The sequence below is a fragment of the Myotis daubentonii genome, chromosome 5, assembly GCF_963259705.1.
Source record: "Myotis daubentonii chromosome 5, mMyoDau2.1, whole genome shotgun sequence".
NCBI lineage: Eukaryota > Metazoa > Chordata > Mammalia > Chiroptera > Vespertilionidae > Myotis > Myotis daubentonii.
The window spans coordinates 47398203-47414784 of record NC_081844.1 but is presented as its reverse complement, the minus strand read 5'-3'; the positions used below and the strand labels follow the sequence as shown (position 1 = coordinate 47414784).

The 16582-nt window shown below is 43.0% G+C and overlaps 1 protein-coding gene across 10 annotated transcripts in view; it reads right to left on the bottom strand.

Annotated features, from left to right (window-relative positions):
- FNIP2 (folliculin interacting protein 2) overlaps positions 1 to 16582 on the bottom strand; it is a 133590-nt gene that overhangs the window by 23638 nt on the left and 93370 nt on the right. For 9 of the 10 annotated variants that reach the window (XM_059697732.1, XM_059697734.1, XM_059697727.1 and 6 more), the window contains 6 exons: positions 15294 to 15495; positions 14922 to 15010; positions 12989 to 13135; positions 12701 to 12870; positions 4516 to 5845; positions 3480 to 3636 (listed from right to left, as the gene is read on the bottom strand). In XM_059697732.1, the coding sequence (XP_059553715.1) occupies positions 3480 to 3636; positions 4516 to 5845; positions 12701 to 12870; positions 12989 to 13135; positions 14922 to 15010; positions 15294 to 15495 (2095 nt within the window). The remainder of the gene's footprint in view (positions 1 to 3479; positions 3637 to 4515; positions 5846 to 12700; positions 12871 to 12988; positions 13136 to 14921; positions 15011 to 15293; positions 15496 to 16582) is intronic. The other variant, XM_059697737.1, reaches the window with a different exon arrangement.

Sequence of the window (16582 nt, the reverse complement as noted above, 5' to 3'; positions counted from 1 at the left end):
ACAGTCTTCAAAACAGACCTATAAATACTGTTCACTTTATGGAAGATAAAACTGATGCTTAGAAAATCAAATAACCTTGCTCAAGGCCACAAAGCCATGAAAGGTTGAGCCATGATTCAAACTCAGGTTTCTCTGTCTACTGAAGCCAAACTCCTAACCACTGGGTTATATTTCATCTGTTCCTCTAAATACATTTTTCTGAGGCTTAGCAATGCCAACTGATTTACTCTACTCCCAGCGAATGAGTGGTAATCCTGAGACTGGAACCTAAGCCATCAGCGGTAGGTCAGTGCTCCTCCACACTCTCCCCTGCCCCATAACTTAATGCCCCTGATACTGCCCTGCCAGCAGTATTCTCAGGCAGACAAACATACAGGAAAAAAAAGCAAGAGAGGAAAAGCTACCTGAGGTACAGGTACAGAGTACAGCTGACTCTCCCCCTTCTCTCCTCTCGCCCACTTTACCATTTAAAGTCAGAAGGAAAACAAGAGGAAAGAATGCACATTTAGATGTAGCACAGAAAAAGGAAACTAAATATTACTTTAGCCTAATTTAAGGCAGCTGTACAATCTATATGTTAGGAGGCAGAGAAACAGTTCAAATGACAGAAAAAAGGTAGTATATGGATTAAACAAGAACATGTGTTTAAATATTTAAAGACCACATTTTAACATGTGAAAGCCAGTAATAAAAATGGAAATACATAAAATAAAGTTAATATGCCTTTCTTTCATAAGAGACTACAGTAAGGAAAAATACAAAGAGAAATGCTTAGTACTGGAACCCCAAGAATACAATTCTTCAATGAGGGAAGAAACTCCCCAAATCAATCCATCCTGGTTATAAAAATGCACAGTCATGTAAGATAGATTTTATAATCCAATCATGCCTAGATCTAGAAAATAGATCAATGGCGTTTAAACAGTTATTAAAAAATCCTCTAAAAACATTATGAATAGCAGTGCCCAATGAAGTCTCACATGAACATTAAAAATGAATAACATCCAAAAATAGATTTTGAAAGCAAGCTGTGATAAAGCAATTTATCCTAATCTTCTCTTCCCCAAAAAGCGATTATTTCTGTTCTAACTCTGGTCATGTACTTGTTCTTGAATCTGCTTCTTTCTCTGGCAATCTACTCAAGAATTTAAATAATTACTAGGCTTTATGGAGCAGTAAATTCAATATGTTTTTAAAAACCCTCTTAATTTACTTTTCAACAAATATTTGTAAATGGCATTTGATAGTAAGGCTTTTTTTTTTTTTTTAATTTAAACACTGCCACAGACCAGAGTCCCAATCTGAGAGGCAGATTAAATGGAACACTACTTCGAAAGTAAAATTCATGATGATGAGTGTGCCAAGTGAAATTAGAAATCCACTAATGCTAATTGGATACATTCTAAATGCATTAAACTTCTGAAGATGTTTTCATGAGCCCTTTGAAATTGCCCATTAACACCCATGACTGGCTGCACTTTGGATGTACCCACAATTTGACATAATATAGGTTATTATGCTTAATAACTTTCGGTATCTCAGGGTGATTGCGTAAAGAAACGAGAAAAGCTAGTGTGAAAGTACTACTTCTGAAAGGAAGGGGAACTGATATCTGAAAAATCTTTAAGAGTACAAATAGAGGAAGCGTTGTTTTATTTTTTCAAATATATAAATTATAGAGCTAGATGGTCACCATGAAAACCTAATACACAAAAACCAGAACTTGTCAGCCTATAAAGAATACTAAAAACGTCATGAATGGTTTTGCAGGTAATTTCAAGGAGCGTTATCAATCATTAGACTATATTTCCACAGTGGTTGGTGAGTGAGTCAGGGGCCTCTGGGCACCACCTCCCAGCTAGCAAGATCTAGGGCACTGAAGACAATCCCATTAGTTCACACTAGATCTCTTGGCACTTCTGTCAGAACTGGAACCTGGGGCTTCATGGAAGAAAGGTCCACTGAGCAACACCAGTGTTCTCACAAATCAAACGGCCAGCAGAGCAGAAAGAAAAACCCCACAGGTTTTGCATATATGGATATAAACATAAGGTGCTGACAGAAAAAGAAAGGAGGTGATTCCCCGCCTTAACGCCACAGACAGCTGCAAATGGATGCGAGACTCTGAAGTCACTGAGAATACACGGTTTAGGACAACCCAGAAAGACAGCATCATATAAGGAGAGCGTTGTTCTTATCCTGAGGTCCCTGATGGATGCACCTGTGAAATGATGCACAAGTATGCAGTGTTCATTACAAGTATGGAAGCAAAACTTGAGATTCCGTATACAGCTTTGTTCCAGGAACACCTGGAGAGGGGTGGCGTCTGACCACAAAGCAGGGCAGGGTTAGGAATGTTGGGGTCTAATGCGTCCCTGGGCTGGCCTTCCAGCTTCAGGTCGCCCTTCCTTGTCTCTTCTCCCATCCCATCCAGGGGGGTTAGGAGGACATCTGCTTCACTAGTGAGCTTTTCTTCCCATTTCATACAAATCTTCAGCCGGCTTAGCCCGAGCCTGATGCATGTTTAGTCTTCACAGAGGAGGTACTTAAGGCCAAAGATAACATGCAGTGCCTCTGTTTCACCTCCCAGAAAAATACTTGTTGGGCGAGGAGGTAGACAACAAGCCAAATTCTACTTTCCTTAATGTAATGAGGACTGTCCCTATTGCACAAGATACAGTATGTTTCCAATGCAAAACATCTATTTTTGCACATCTGCCCAATAGCAGCTCAATGAAAAACAGGGCCATCAGACTGACACAGCTGCCTTCACTGCTCAGTCCCTGTCACGCTGCATACAGCAGAGAAGCACTTCACGGCAGCCACAGGGCAATTTTCCAGGGAGACGTGTTCATCTTTACACAGTCATCTCATGCGGCCATCAGAGTAAACTCAATGACAAATCAGTTAAAATAAATTACTTTGAACTTGTATGGATCGGGTAAAAAGCAAACCATATGTGACATCTTTCGTCCTCCCCGTGATGGCTTAGAATTGTCACCATCAGTGTTATTTATTCTATTTGCTTGGCCTATAGCCCCCACACACCCCCAGCTGCACTCTTTGCCCTTCTCTGTCCTGTGTGGGCCCCAGTAGGCAGACCTCTGTGGACCGCAGGCCTATGTCTGCATCGGCTGGGCCCAGCCACTGGGAAGCACGAGAAGAGCTCAGAAGTTGGAGAGGAGAGATGTCAGGCATTAGCCCCTACCCTCCTCAGTGCCTCTGCGGCCAGGGAGTCCCTACTCCAGTCCTAGCTCTGCTCTCACTGTGCGCTCCCCTACTCTTCCAGGCCCAGTCCTCCCAGCCCAGCTGCTGCTAATCCCTGGTGCTTCCCCAACCCTGCCCACATCTCTATAAATAATCCTTCAAGGCACACTCTTCAGTATGAAACAGTCTAAACACCTGTGGCTGGGCTGGGCTGAGCAGGACCCTGGTGGACACACTGTCAGCAGCCAGGGCGCCAAGCTGCAAGCACTTACATGAACCGTGTGGACCAGGTCAGCCATCAGGCACTGCCTCAGCCTCTCGTCGCTGCTGGTCCCGTGGAGCACCAGATCAGGCATGTACGTGGGGCAGTAACCCGCCAGAAGGGAGCGGCCAAAGTTCCTGACATTCGGGTTGCTGATGCTCTGAGACCTAAAACAATATTGGTCTGTTAGAATACACCATTAAAGATGGACTCCCTTCTGTGTTACAACTGAAACAAAAACCCAAGCCACGCAGGCCAAATTCAGGGTGGGCTGTTTTGCCAGACCTCTAGTAAGCAGATCACTGGTGCCAGAAAAGGGAAGGGGCTGGAAAAGTGAAGAGAGTTTTTTTGTTTGTTTTTTTTTTCTAATGGTAGTATATTTCTAATGGAAGAAAACAGTATATTGATGGCTGGTTACGAGTTTGTTCCTGTATCTCACAAGGCACATCCACCAGGCATCTGTGTCAAGGGAGTGAAGAAAGAGGTCTATGGGGGAAGCCTGCCAGCTGTCTGGCTTTAGAAACTCAACACATCTGCACAGGGTGGTGCCCACAACAGGGCAGCAGAACAGAAGAAGTCTCTAATTACTGCTTTCAGTCATCGCAGACCAAATCATCGGCCTGTGGGAGTGTTAGGAAGAGGTGTTGTTTCCCAGTCGCTTCACACTGCTCGGATCGGCAGGAGAGAAGTGGCCGGTGAGTGCAATCCGCCTCCTCCGAAGCAAGGTGTCTGCTGCCCACCGTGCAGCCCCATCCAGATGATGGAACAGTACACGCCCTGCCCCACCACCTACTACATCACATCCCCTGGATCCCCAACATGCCCCAAACCTGGCAAAGGTACCACCCGCCTCCTCGCTCAGAGAGCTCGATGCACTCAGCCCGTGGGCATCCCGGGAGAAAGGGCAGGCTGGAAACTGTATCAGTTTGATAAAACTTCTAACACTTGGGGAAAAACAACTGATATATGTGACAGCCAACAGCAGCTAACGTGGTCATGGCTGTGTTTGGACCCAGTTCCCTTGCGTCCCAGCCGCCCAGCGTTACCTGGGCAGAGGCAGCTCCACTTCCAAGGACCCTTCAGCCTGGTCGCTGCTGTGACCTAGATCCAGTGTGGCTGAAGCACACGCTTCGTCATCACTGTCTCCAAGAGCGCTATCCGAGCTTTCGTTTCTGGGAATGTCTCCTTCAGTCCTGAAATCAGCCGTCCCGTCGGCATCCCCACAGGGGACATCTGTAGCCACGGAGGTGCCGGAGTCCTGCTGTGCACACTTGCCAGACACAGGCTCTATCAAAGGTCCCTCCCCAGCCTTCGAATGCAACCCTCTCGTGTTCTCCAGCGTCCTCTGCCCAGTTCCTGCCGCACTGGCATCAGGGGCAGATGAGTCGGCAGGGGGGTTGAGCTGCCCGGCAGCATCTGCTGCAGCCTCAGTGCTGAAGCCTCTGTCCTCAGCGTAAGTCCTGTCAAAGTCACCCTCATCCCCCTCAGACGGCGGATTCTGAGGACAGCAGACACTCTGCCGGAAGCCAGGCAGGAAGGAGCACCTAGAAACCTGCTGGCCCTGAGCCGTGTCAGCGGCCACCCTGGGCTCCACCAAGGGACAACCTGCTAACTCTGGATGTTGCCTACAGGCCGTGAGCCGCTCCTCCATTTTCTGAGCACGGCTTTCCAAGTCAGACTCTGGAGATATGGAGCTCCCAATCTGGAAAGTGACCTTTTCTAGGGGAGGCTTCTCCCGGGGAGGTCTGTCCGGGCAAGGCCAGGCCGCTGACCGGTGTGGTAGTTTCTTAGGCATCTCCCTTTTCAACTCCTCACTGGCCTTCAATCCTGCCCCCAAACCTTTCCAGCTGGAGAACCTGGAACAGCCATCTCCTGGGGCCTCTTTTTCACTTTCTTCCTCCCCACAAAATACACCCTGCGGTTTCCAGGAGCTGCCCAGGGCTGGGTCCTGGTAGTCCAGGCTGCAGGCCACAGAACTCTTGTTTCCTTCTGTGTCAGGTTGGGTACAAAGGTCTCTGATGTCCTTGTCCTCTGGGGTCCCAGCCAGGCCCTCGGGTCCGGGGCTCCTTCCCTCAGCAGTCAGTGTTGCTGGCAGGATGGGGGGCAGGAGAGCAGGCTCACTTCTCACCGTGACCACCACGTACTCAGACTCCTCCACCTCTCCCTTCTCCAAGGCTGTTGTGATGTTGCTCCCATTTAACAGCTGGTCCCCTTCTCCGTGATTCCCATTCCAGGTCAGATGGTTCTCTTGCAGCTCAGAGCAGCGGAGAAAGTAGGTCAGGACGTAAAGTATGCGCTGGACCAAATCCTTCTGCTTCCCCACCACCACGGTGCGCGTCAGCCTAACTGGAGAGCCGATGGCTCCGTAGAGATCACCTGCAGAGCAAAGTGGACAAAATACAAGTAATCAGGGGTGAGCGTGCCCTGGATATGTCGGCTTTTACAAGAGAAAAACAGATGACTTACAGTCCCAAATAAGAATTGCTTCTTCACACAAATGATTGAGGAAAACAAGCAATGCCTAGTAATGCCGTGTTTTAGTTTTGTGTCTATAATGGAGAGTCTGTCTGAAAAGGCGGGGCATGGCTGCAGCACGCTGCTCTTGTTGCCAAGGGTCAGCACTGCTATATACAGCCATTATAGGTCTGCCTACCCATCTCACTGGCTGGCCAACTCTACCTCCCAAGGAAGGATAAAGTCAGAGCCCTGAATATGTGACGAAGTCAAATACTGTATCTTGGAAACTAGAATGATGAGACTTTTTAAGAAGAACCCCTGGACAATAGGCCTGGAATGAAATCCAAATTCAAGGATCTCTGAACTGAAGTGCAGTGAATCAATTCAAAATACTTAATGAATGGCCTGTTCAGACTTCTCTCAATATACACACACGCACCAAGTAGAATCAATTTAATTAACAAGAAGAAAATCACTTAGTCACAAATAATATGATTCTGAATATGAATGAAGCTGAATATTTCTATTACTTCACATGAAAATTCTGCTGGAAAAAATATGTCCCATAAGTTATAACCTAACAAGTTGATTAAAAACTGGCTAATGAACCATGAACATTTGGCTTAAAGCTAGAAGAAGGGAAAATGTGGCAATAAGCCCAGCAATATAAACTTTTCATCAAAAATACTGGTTAAGCCCTGGCTAGGTGACTCAATTGGTTGGAGCTTCATCCCGTACACCAAAAGGTTGCAGGTTTGATTCCCAGTGAGGGCACATACCTAGATTGCAGTTACAATCCCAGTCAGAGCATATATGGGAGGCAACTGATCGATTCCCGCCCCCCGCCCCACTCTCTTCCTTCCTCTCTAAAATCAATAAAAACATATCCTTGGATGAGGATTAAAAAATAAAAGTATTGTTCAAGTGCCTATTAAAATTATTGCATTTGATAAGCTACATAATTGATACTTTGATAATAATGATGAAAATTACAACAAAAAGCCAACATTTGCAGACTGTGCAGACATAGTGCCAAGTGTTTGACATGGATTTATCTCATTTATACCTCTACAGACCCAACCCTGAGTTAGAAACCATAATGGCACCGAAACCGGTTTGGCTCAGTGGATGGAGCGTCGGCCTGCGGACTGAAGGGTCCCAGGTTCGATTTCGGTCAAGGGCATGTGCCTGGGTTGCGGGCATATCCCCAGTGGGAGATGTGCAGGAGGCAGCTGATCGATGTTTCTCTCTCATCGATGTTTCTAACTCTCTATCTCTCTCCCTTCCTCTCTGTAAAAAATCAATAAAATATATTTAAAAAAAAAAAAGAAACCATAATGGGAATAATCAAAATGTTCTAATAAATCAAAACTTAAAAATGTTCTAAACAAAGGAGAGGAGAGACAAGATAATAGTTATAAATAAGAACTCGGGAAGTTAGAACCCATGTAAGGACTGCATCTAGAGAGAGGAGGGAAGGCACTGATAAGGGCACACGATAGATAAACTAATGAAATTGATAGGTTAAGACTGGGCCAGCACTTGCCCTGGGGAACCCTTGGGAAGTACCTCCTATAGAGACTGTTCCCACGTGTGAGGCTACTGAGCCTAAGAACTTAAGGGGCAGGGCAGGAATGATATTATACAGTCCTCTCTATAAAAAGGCTAGATGAAAGGCTAATAGAGCTTTATCTTTGAGGCTTTTGCAACTGACTGAGAATTCAAAACAATAACTCAAACTGCAGTCTGGTGCTAGGACAAATACTGAGCTTCTTCTCACTTTCCAGTGATTACACTGCCCATTGCTGCAGGGCATCGCAGCTGTGACAGGCACTCATGGGACACTTTTGTTAAATCAGTCTCAGTGTTAATACAGAAGATAAGCTTCCCACATCTGAAATCTGCTATAAAAAAATATCACAGAATGGTATTATTTTTCAAGCATTTAACATTTTAATAACTAAGTCGTAAGTTTAAAAAAATAAAACTAAAGATGGCGATTAAAAACAATTTATAATAATTTAAACTCTATTAAGTAATGAGAATAATGTTGTGTAGATTCTGCCATTACTTTAGGGCCAAACTTCATAAAAATAATGCATCATTTAAAAAATACCTGTAATGGTAAAGACTTCCTGGATCTTGACCTCTAAGGCAATTTTTGAGTCCAGACTGACAAAGCTACTAATTTTAGAGTAGATTCCTTTGTTCTTCTGAGTATAATTTTTCAAAATGAAGGCGAGTTGCATAACCATGCGAATAGACTTAACATCACTAAACTGTACACTTAGAAATGGTTAAGATGATAAATGTTATGTTCTGTGCTTCTTTGTTAAGCACAATTTAAAATACCAAGTTAAATTTAAGAAAAAATAGAGGAAATGGGAGAAACACACAAAAAGGGGGGGGGGGGTAAAGAGACTATAGGTGAAACAGAGAGAGCAGAGACAGAAAGTGAACAAAGCAGGTAGGGGTGCAGACAGGTTGAGAGGAGAGATCAGGGAAATAAGACAAATAGGGGACTCAGGGAATGGACACTAGAGAGGGGAGACAGTGAGGAGAGGAACAGAGAGGGGACCTATGGAAGGAAGAGAAGAATAGACAGAGGGTAAGGAGAAAAAAGGAAAGAGAAAAGAGATGGGGAGTGGAGAGGAACAAAATGGTAGAGAATTGGAGAAAAGCTCAGAGGTGAGGAAAGCAGAGAGCGTAAAGCATACATAGGAAAAGAAAACACCGCGGGAGAGGGAAAGAAGATACCAAGGGAAACGGAAAAGATAGAAACAGAAGTAGAAAGTGAAGGGACAGAATAAGAGAGGGGGAGAGAATGAGGTGAGAAGCTGAGAGAATTCAGCAGCATTATAAAGGGGAGGGAAAACTGAGAGGGTGGGAGAGGTGGGGGGACATGGAGATGGAGAAACAAAGGCAGACAAGGAAAAACTGAGAAGATTAAAAGGGAGACAAGGAGAGAAACTAATTATCTTAAAGGGCCCCTTATTCATTGATTGCATTATAATAAATGTGTCTATGCTATGAAGACCCTTTAAGTACAGTTGCCCTAATGCTAAGCATTGTAATTTATTGTCTCTTTATTATCATTTAGCTCAAACTATTTTGTAATTTCTCTTGTAAGTATTGTTTGGCTTTCCACAAATCCTTGAGGTCATTTAGATAAAAAAAAGACCCACATGAAACTCCTTCAATCAGTGATGAAAGACAGTGGCTTTCCAACTTAGTATACCCGTCCCAAGAAAGAAACGCATTTAGACTGCAGCCTCACACTCCCTTGAAACAACCAGTTTATAAAACACATGTGTCACTGATATTTTCTATTCTATTGTACTTTTAAATGCTCTTTTGACCTACTGAGCAGCTTGCACACCCACTACTGGGTGCTTAGCCACACCTTGGAAAACCTGTGTGCCAAGAGCACGTGTGAGGCATAAGTGGGGAAGGTTAAGCCCCTGAGCAGCAAACCCAGGAGAATGTGAAGGGGTTGTTGCTTCCAGCATCTCTCCTCGTTTCCCAGGGAATGCAAGAAACCAGGCAGAAGGGGGCACAGCAGTGGTACTGTTATTGTTGTAATTAACTCATTAATATAAATAATAAAAAGAGAGCAAAGTGATGGCTAGTCATTATAAGCATGGTCATCTGGGCAGCTTCACCAGGAAGCTACTGCGTCATGGAACCAACGATCCATTCCCTGAAGATCACTGGGGGAGGGTTCCAACAAAGGGGGAGACCGGCACACGCACAGTGAAGTTGGGGTGACATGGGAAAGGTACTTGCATGTCAGTCTAGCCAGAGAAACAGTGGATTGGCTAGAGCGTGGACCCCATCAAAAGCATACAAAATCTTGAAAAGTTAAAATCCCCAAAGAGTTCCCTCTCTCTTGCTCACCTGCTCTCTCTCCATAGCCATGTGGCCTTAAGCAGCCACATGGGCCATGGTCATACAGACCCCACACACAATGGACTGCAGCTGAGAACACAAAATAAGCTAGCCAGATACTGGACTAGACTGGACTTTTATATGGAGCAGAAATTCTGGGTAGTGACATTAATTGTGGCCCTGCTAAAGAAAAGATTAGACTTCTTCCATGGTTAGACAGATGAAGATGGGAACTTAGAGGGGAACCCCCTTAATCTTACATCATCAATAAAGCTTTCCACGACACCCCATCCTCCCATGGGAGCCTCAAGAAATTCCTTTCCTCATGGCAAACTCCACTACCACTGGTATCAGATGGCGACCCAGATAGGACCCACACTGGGAAGAATATTGGCTTATGGAAAACTTCCCTCCACTTCCACTAATAACAGTACCTGTCCTGCTAAACTCTCAGATATGCCTTTAAAATAATTCAAGATAGAATCTTCTCTATTACTTGGAACCTGGATTAAAATTATATCTGCATCAGTCTTTATTCCAGGCAATTTATATTTTCCTGTTTTCTGTGATTTGGTAAACAGTCAATGAAAACATAATACTAATTGGAAATAAGCATCTTTCCCTGTCAAATTATTGAAGCCTCTTGATTTTTATAATAATAGAAACCTAACCATTATTTACACTTGACTTTATAAAGCTAAGGTGTGACTCTGCACCAAGACCTTATCCCTTCCTCACACCATTTTGTCCACAGCCTGACACTGCTGCACTGTTTGAAGGAAGGGAGCATGGGAGATTCAATTATACATGATCTCCTTGGAAAAGGATGGTGAGCCCATAGGAAGGGACTTTGCCTTGTTAAGTTGAATAAAGGGAATTAATGGCTCTCAATTAATTAAATTTCAAATGAGAAGCATGTCTAATTATAAATACATTTATCTAATTAAATGCATACTACTTAATTAGCATTGTTTTTAAATGGGTGACCTGGCAGCATGTAATCATGTTTCCTTAACATCCAGCCCTCTTCCCTTCATAGTGACTAGTTGATGATACTACCTTTCTTCAGGACTATTGTTCTGTAACAAGAACAATAAATAATGCTCTGCCTTCCCCAGGAAGAATCAGATGACCCAGAGTGAGTTAGGCACACTCCGAATACTTTTGTGAACTCAGTACTGATCGCTTGTATGAAATACATTTTAACATCCTTAGATTCTTTATCAATTAATAAATTCTTTATTAATTCATTTAATATGCATCTATTATGCCCCTAACAGTGAGACAGGTATTCTCTTTCTTACACATCTCATGATCCAGGGCACAAGGGCAAGACATCTTTATTATCTATAAAGTGAGGGCAATAGTAATAGATTTGTAGTGAGAATCTAATTAATAATATGGGTAAAAAGCACTTAAAAAACAGTGCTTGGCTCACAGTGACAACTCTCATTATTGTTATTATAACATGTTTTCTAAGACCTCCAATATTATTTTCAGCAGTCGCACCAGTAACGCATGTGCTTTATATATAACCAATTGAATTCCCACAGCAATCAGCAACTATTTTTGCCCTTTTTTATAGATGAAGAGACTGAGTCAGAGAGGTTAAGTCACTTCCCCATGGACACTGGGTTTGATCTGAGCAGTTCTGGATCAGCACTCATGCTCTTAGCCTTTACTAGCACACTTTACAGTTTCTCTCTTACATCCTTTCTGCACACCCCCATCAAAGGACTACTCAGGACATCCTGAAATCATCTGAATACAAATCTGCCTCCTCGGTTAGACAGCTAGTTTCTGGAGGCTAAGCAGTGCATGTTATTCAACTCCGTATCCCTGGCATCTAGCACAGGGTCTGGGACAGAGTGAGTGTGCAAATTTTACTTTGTCACTCTAAACATTTGATAAATGAGCAGTTCTATAGTATAGCTCTCCTCCATATGAACCCAAAATATGCAAAATTGGTCTCATAAATACCAAACTCTGTATTCAATTCTGCCAAAGCATTAAGATTCTTATACCATGCTTCAGTACTAAGCTTTGAGGAAATAATGCCACCAACTAATTGCAAGGAAGCAGTGTAGGAAAAGATAAGGTTTCTGACTTATGCTAAAATTTAAAAGATGGTAAAACTGTATGTACTACTTTCTTTTTTGTCTTATTTTTCTCCTATCCAGTTCATCTTCTAGAGCAGTGGTTCTCTGCCAGGGGGTGTCTTTTCCCCATACCCCAGGGGACACTCAGCAATGTCTGGAGAAATTGTTTATTTTCACAACTTTGGAGGGGAAGGGGGCTTTTCACTGGCAGCTAATGAACAAAGGCTAGTGATGCTTCTAAACCTCCTACAATACACAACACAGCTCCTCCACCCCTAACAAAGAATTATCTGATCCAAACGCTGATAATGCCGAGGTTAAGAGACCTTGCTCTAGGGCAGTGGTCGGCAAACTGCAGCTCGCAAACCACATGCGGCTCTTTGGCCCCTTGAGTGTGGCTCTTCCACAAAATACCGACTTCTGCTCATGGGCCATGAAGTTTCAATTGCACTGTATGTGTGCACCCACACGTGGTATTTTGTGGAAGAGCCACACTCAAGGGGCCAAAGAGCCGCATGTGGCTCGTGAGCCGCAGTTTGCTGACCACTGCTCTAGGGTGATTTGCTGTGTGGTCTGGGAGAACAAAATTTACTACAGAGCTTTAAACGAGTAGAACAAAGCTGCTAGCAGGGAATGGTGAGGAAGCTGGTAGCATAACAACTAGAAATCTGTGGGCCAATCTCCTATGCTTTGTATCACTGGGTTGAATAGTTAATATCAATAAAAATTCTACCATTTTCCCTATTCTGTCCCATATAGTCTCTGAATAATCAAATCAGGTACTAACCCAGCTGTGCCCAGAGAGGATTATACGGATGTGTTTTGGCGAGTGTGTTCACCGACTGAGAGGTGCGTTTCTCTGAGAAGGCTTTAATGGGAGGGTGATCAACAGGCATGACAGTCGGTACCCAGGCCAGGTGGTAGGTTAACACTGCAGTCAGTAAGGCAGCAAAAAACCTTTGAGAAATGGAAGAAAATACAACCAGGTGAGTCAACGCAGGAAGAGGCATGTCATCTACAGAACATACATTGGCCACAGAATATGCACACCACGTTACAGAGAGCTGAAGCTTACTGGTTTTTGTTGACCTGTTCTATTAGGAGTGTGAACTCCTTGAGAAAACGCTGACAGAGCTGGGTTTTTTCCAAAGTGCTGGACATCATGGTGAGCCATACAGGTTCCGCTATCCTTGGAACAGAATATAAGTTCCAGATAGTCCCTCTATGAAAAGAGAAGGAATATACAAAACTGTCACAAATATTATTTTGAATAAACCGATATAATAAAGAGCTAATATGCTAATTAGCACGTCTGGACAACCTTCTGGATGAAGCTGGGGCTGCGAGGGCCGAGCCCCTTGCACGTATTTTGTGCATCAGGCCGCTAATCTTTATATAAAGGAATGAAGGAGATAACAATAATCTGAATCTATGTAGGACTCAAGGGACTCATACAGAATATAAAACCGGGGTCATAAAACTATGACCCACAGGCCAAATCTTACTGTCACTTTTTTGTAAATAAAGTTTTATTGGAACACAGTTATGTTCGTTCATTTACATATTGCAGCTTTTGCACAATGGCAAAGTCAACTAGCTGCAAAGCACATCCATTCTCCCCAAATCAAAATAGCTAAGACATATTCTGACTTGATTTTCTAGGCCGTGTGCATAAAAGAATTGAGACACAACAGAATTCCACCTTGGCAAAAAACAGAGCATTTGCCAAGTTGGGTAGCAATGACAAGTTACTGTCACATGGAACTGGGATTCATTTACTAAACCTAAGGTCTCCAAATGCTAATACTTTATTTTGTCCCCATTTCTGGAGGGATAGGCTGTTGAAATAAGAACAAGACCTCTTTATGAACATTGTAAGTGAGGCTTTCTGGTTCTATACTTTCACATTCTTGACCTCTGAAAAACTGATACTCTCATTAAACTAGCAGCCAAACTCTCAAGCACAGGCCAGCTTCTGGCGACCACAGCAGAGCAACAGTCAACTTCAGGTCTATCCTCACAAACGATAGAAGGTTTACTAATCATCAGACTGCCAGCAAAAAGCACAACTTCACACTACCTATTTCTGACATATGTGGCTTAGGTCTTAACAATCACCAGATAATGACTAACATGACTTAAGTACTTTATACATAACCCAGGACTTATAAAAGACTAGAATTTTGCTCCAAGGGCTATAGACTTCACCAGCATATACCTTAAACATCACAAAAATCTTCTAACAATAGGAACTGTAAACTTTTTTGTTCCTCAGCTACAGAGTAACATTGACTCATTAGCTCCTGATGGCCTTGGAATGGGATGTCATTCCCCATCGAGAAGCTGGCTCTAAGAAATGGTGTGACAATCCCAACTCAGCAGAATACCTCATGCTATCCAAAGCAGGTTACCTTTACACCCAGACATCAGGGACAAGGACTCTAGAAAACTACTGTCCAGAGTACAAAGATCATCAATTAGAAACTAACAATGAAAGTGCACTGTAATATAATCATATAATTTCATGTCTAGACTAGGACATTTGTGGGAGGACAGTGGGTATAAACCAGGCCTACCCTGGCAAGTGAGAATGTATATCTCCCTGACATAGGTACTCTCTCCATCTATGCTTTGGACAAGATCCTTGAACTCAAGTTTCCTCATCTGTAAAATAGGGTAATAGTGCCTACTGTTAGGGCTTTTGTGAGGATGACAAGAAGTAATGAACAGGCTTATAAGAGATACCAAAATATTAGTTTTATCCATTCACCCTGTTAAAAAACAATACCAAAGACTGTCTGTCAGGCAGTAGTAAGGATAATTTGGTGCTGGGCGACTTAAATTTTTTGCTCCTTTGATCTTAGTTTCCATCTTAAAGGAGCTACTAAAGTGACTAAAAACTGCCAGCCCCCGATTCTTCCAAGTCATGGTCTCTATGTCTCCCTAGATCCATGGCTGCCACTGCTACTCACTCACACATTTGTTATATTGACAAACTGTGAATTTACCTGAATTCTCCCAGAGCTTCCATCAGACGGCTGACATAAAACTGGACTCGGAGACTTGATTCTGCTATCTTCCTACAGGAGATCATGGCCTTCATTGAAGAGAAACACGCCAAATTACTCTCTGGCAAAGAAAACGCTGTATAACTGTCTACTAGGCTTTATTAATAAAAGATAATATCATAATCAAAACACTCAAGGTAGTGATGCCTGAAGTCGGCAGGAAGCAGTAATTTCCTCTCCTAAAGCCATGCATTATCTGATATCTAATTTCAATGATTAACATTCTCTAGGAAAGTGATCTGATATCTGAATAAAGAGTCTTTAAAGACCCATAATCCCTTCTCTATTTGAATAAGATTACATTCTCATTACCTTTTCAATTGCACTCTTCAACCTGTTCATGTGAGATTCAAACAGGGGGAAGTGAGAAAAAAAGAAGTCCTGGAAATCCCTTTGGGCCTCCTCTTTCTCGAACAAGGAAAAGATGATGCTTATGGCGATTTTCTTCCTCCGAACGATGGCCGGATTAGAACTACAGGTTTCTTCAGCCAAGCTGAATGTCTCATCAGTTGACCTGAAGGAAAGTTTGATGAGTCGTATCAGTGCATCACACTGAAGATAAACTCTGATGTCAGGGGATGACATTCAGGTGGCTAATCCAGAACACTCAGAGTCTTAACCAGGAGCTGATCTACCTCTAATTTACTCTCTTCTGTAATTCTCTGTCATGAAAATATAGCTTACAACCTAATACTATCCTGACATGAAAATAAACTTAAAACTGAAAACAATTTCAAATGTCCCCTTGCTAGATCCTTAGTACTTTTTTCTTGGACTGTGCATCAGATTGGTGGTATTTAGGAAGGGGTGTGAAACATCTGTTCACTCAAAACATGGGCCCTTTGTTCTAGTTGATAGGCACCAATAGGTAAGAATGTGGGAAGAGAAATGATCCCAAGTGGGATTCCATTTAATCAAGGGTCATATTTGGATATTTGCTGGTAGTAGAGGCTCACTTTCCAGGCTGTTCGAATTAGATGAAGTTACTTCTGTAAATGCTCGATGGAGCCATGTGGCTGATTTAGCTCCCTGGGAAATCCCCAAACAGAAAGGTCCACCTCTCTTCTGGGATAGTCAGGTTCTGAAAAAACTTAACATTCTTTTGAGACTCTGCTTCTATGACAAGAGAATCATGAAGCCAATAAATCCTGAATATATGGTCCAACCATGTCTCTTATTTAACTATTCTCAAAAACCAGCATAACTGCCAAATAGCTATGATCAGCAAGAGAAAAGAAAAAAAAAAGAGTTGTTTTTTTCTACAAAAAAAAAAAAATCATCAAAGCCCAGGACATATCATTGCAAAGGAAAGCCCCTAGCCTGGCACAGGGTAGTTGTGCAATAAGTTTTCTCTTACTCATTGACTCCACCACTTAGACTCATATCTCTGCCAAATATGGAAGGATACCACTTCCTCCATTTTCTTTACTACAAATTACAACACAACCATTATGCTTTGCAGGATTCGAGGCAGTTAGCCTCCTACTCTTGGTCTTTAAATTCTCATTTCTTGCTCTACTCACAATCTACAATGTGCCTGTGGTTTCAAGCATACCCGTATTTTAAAAAACATACACACATCAAAAGTTGTATCGTCAGGA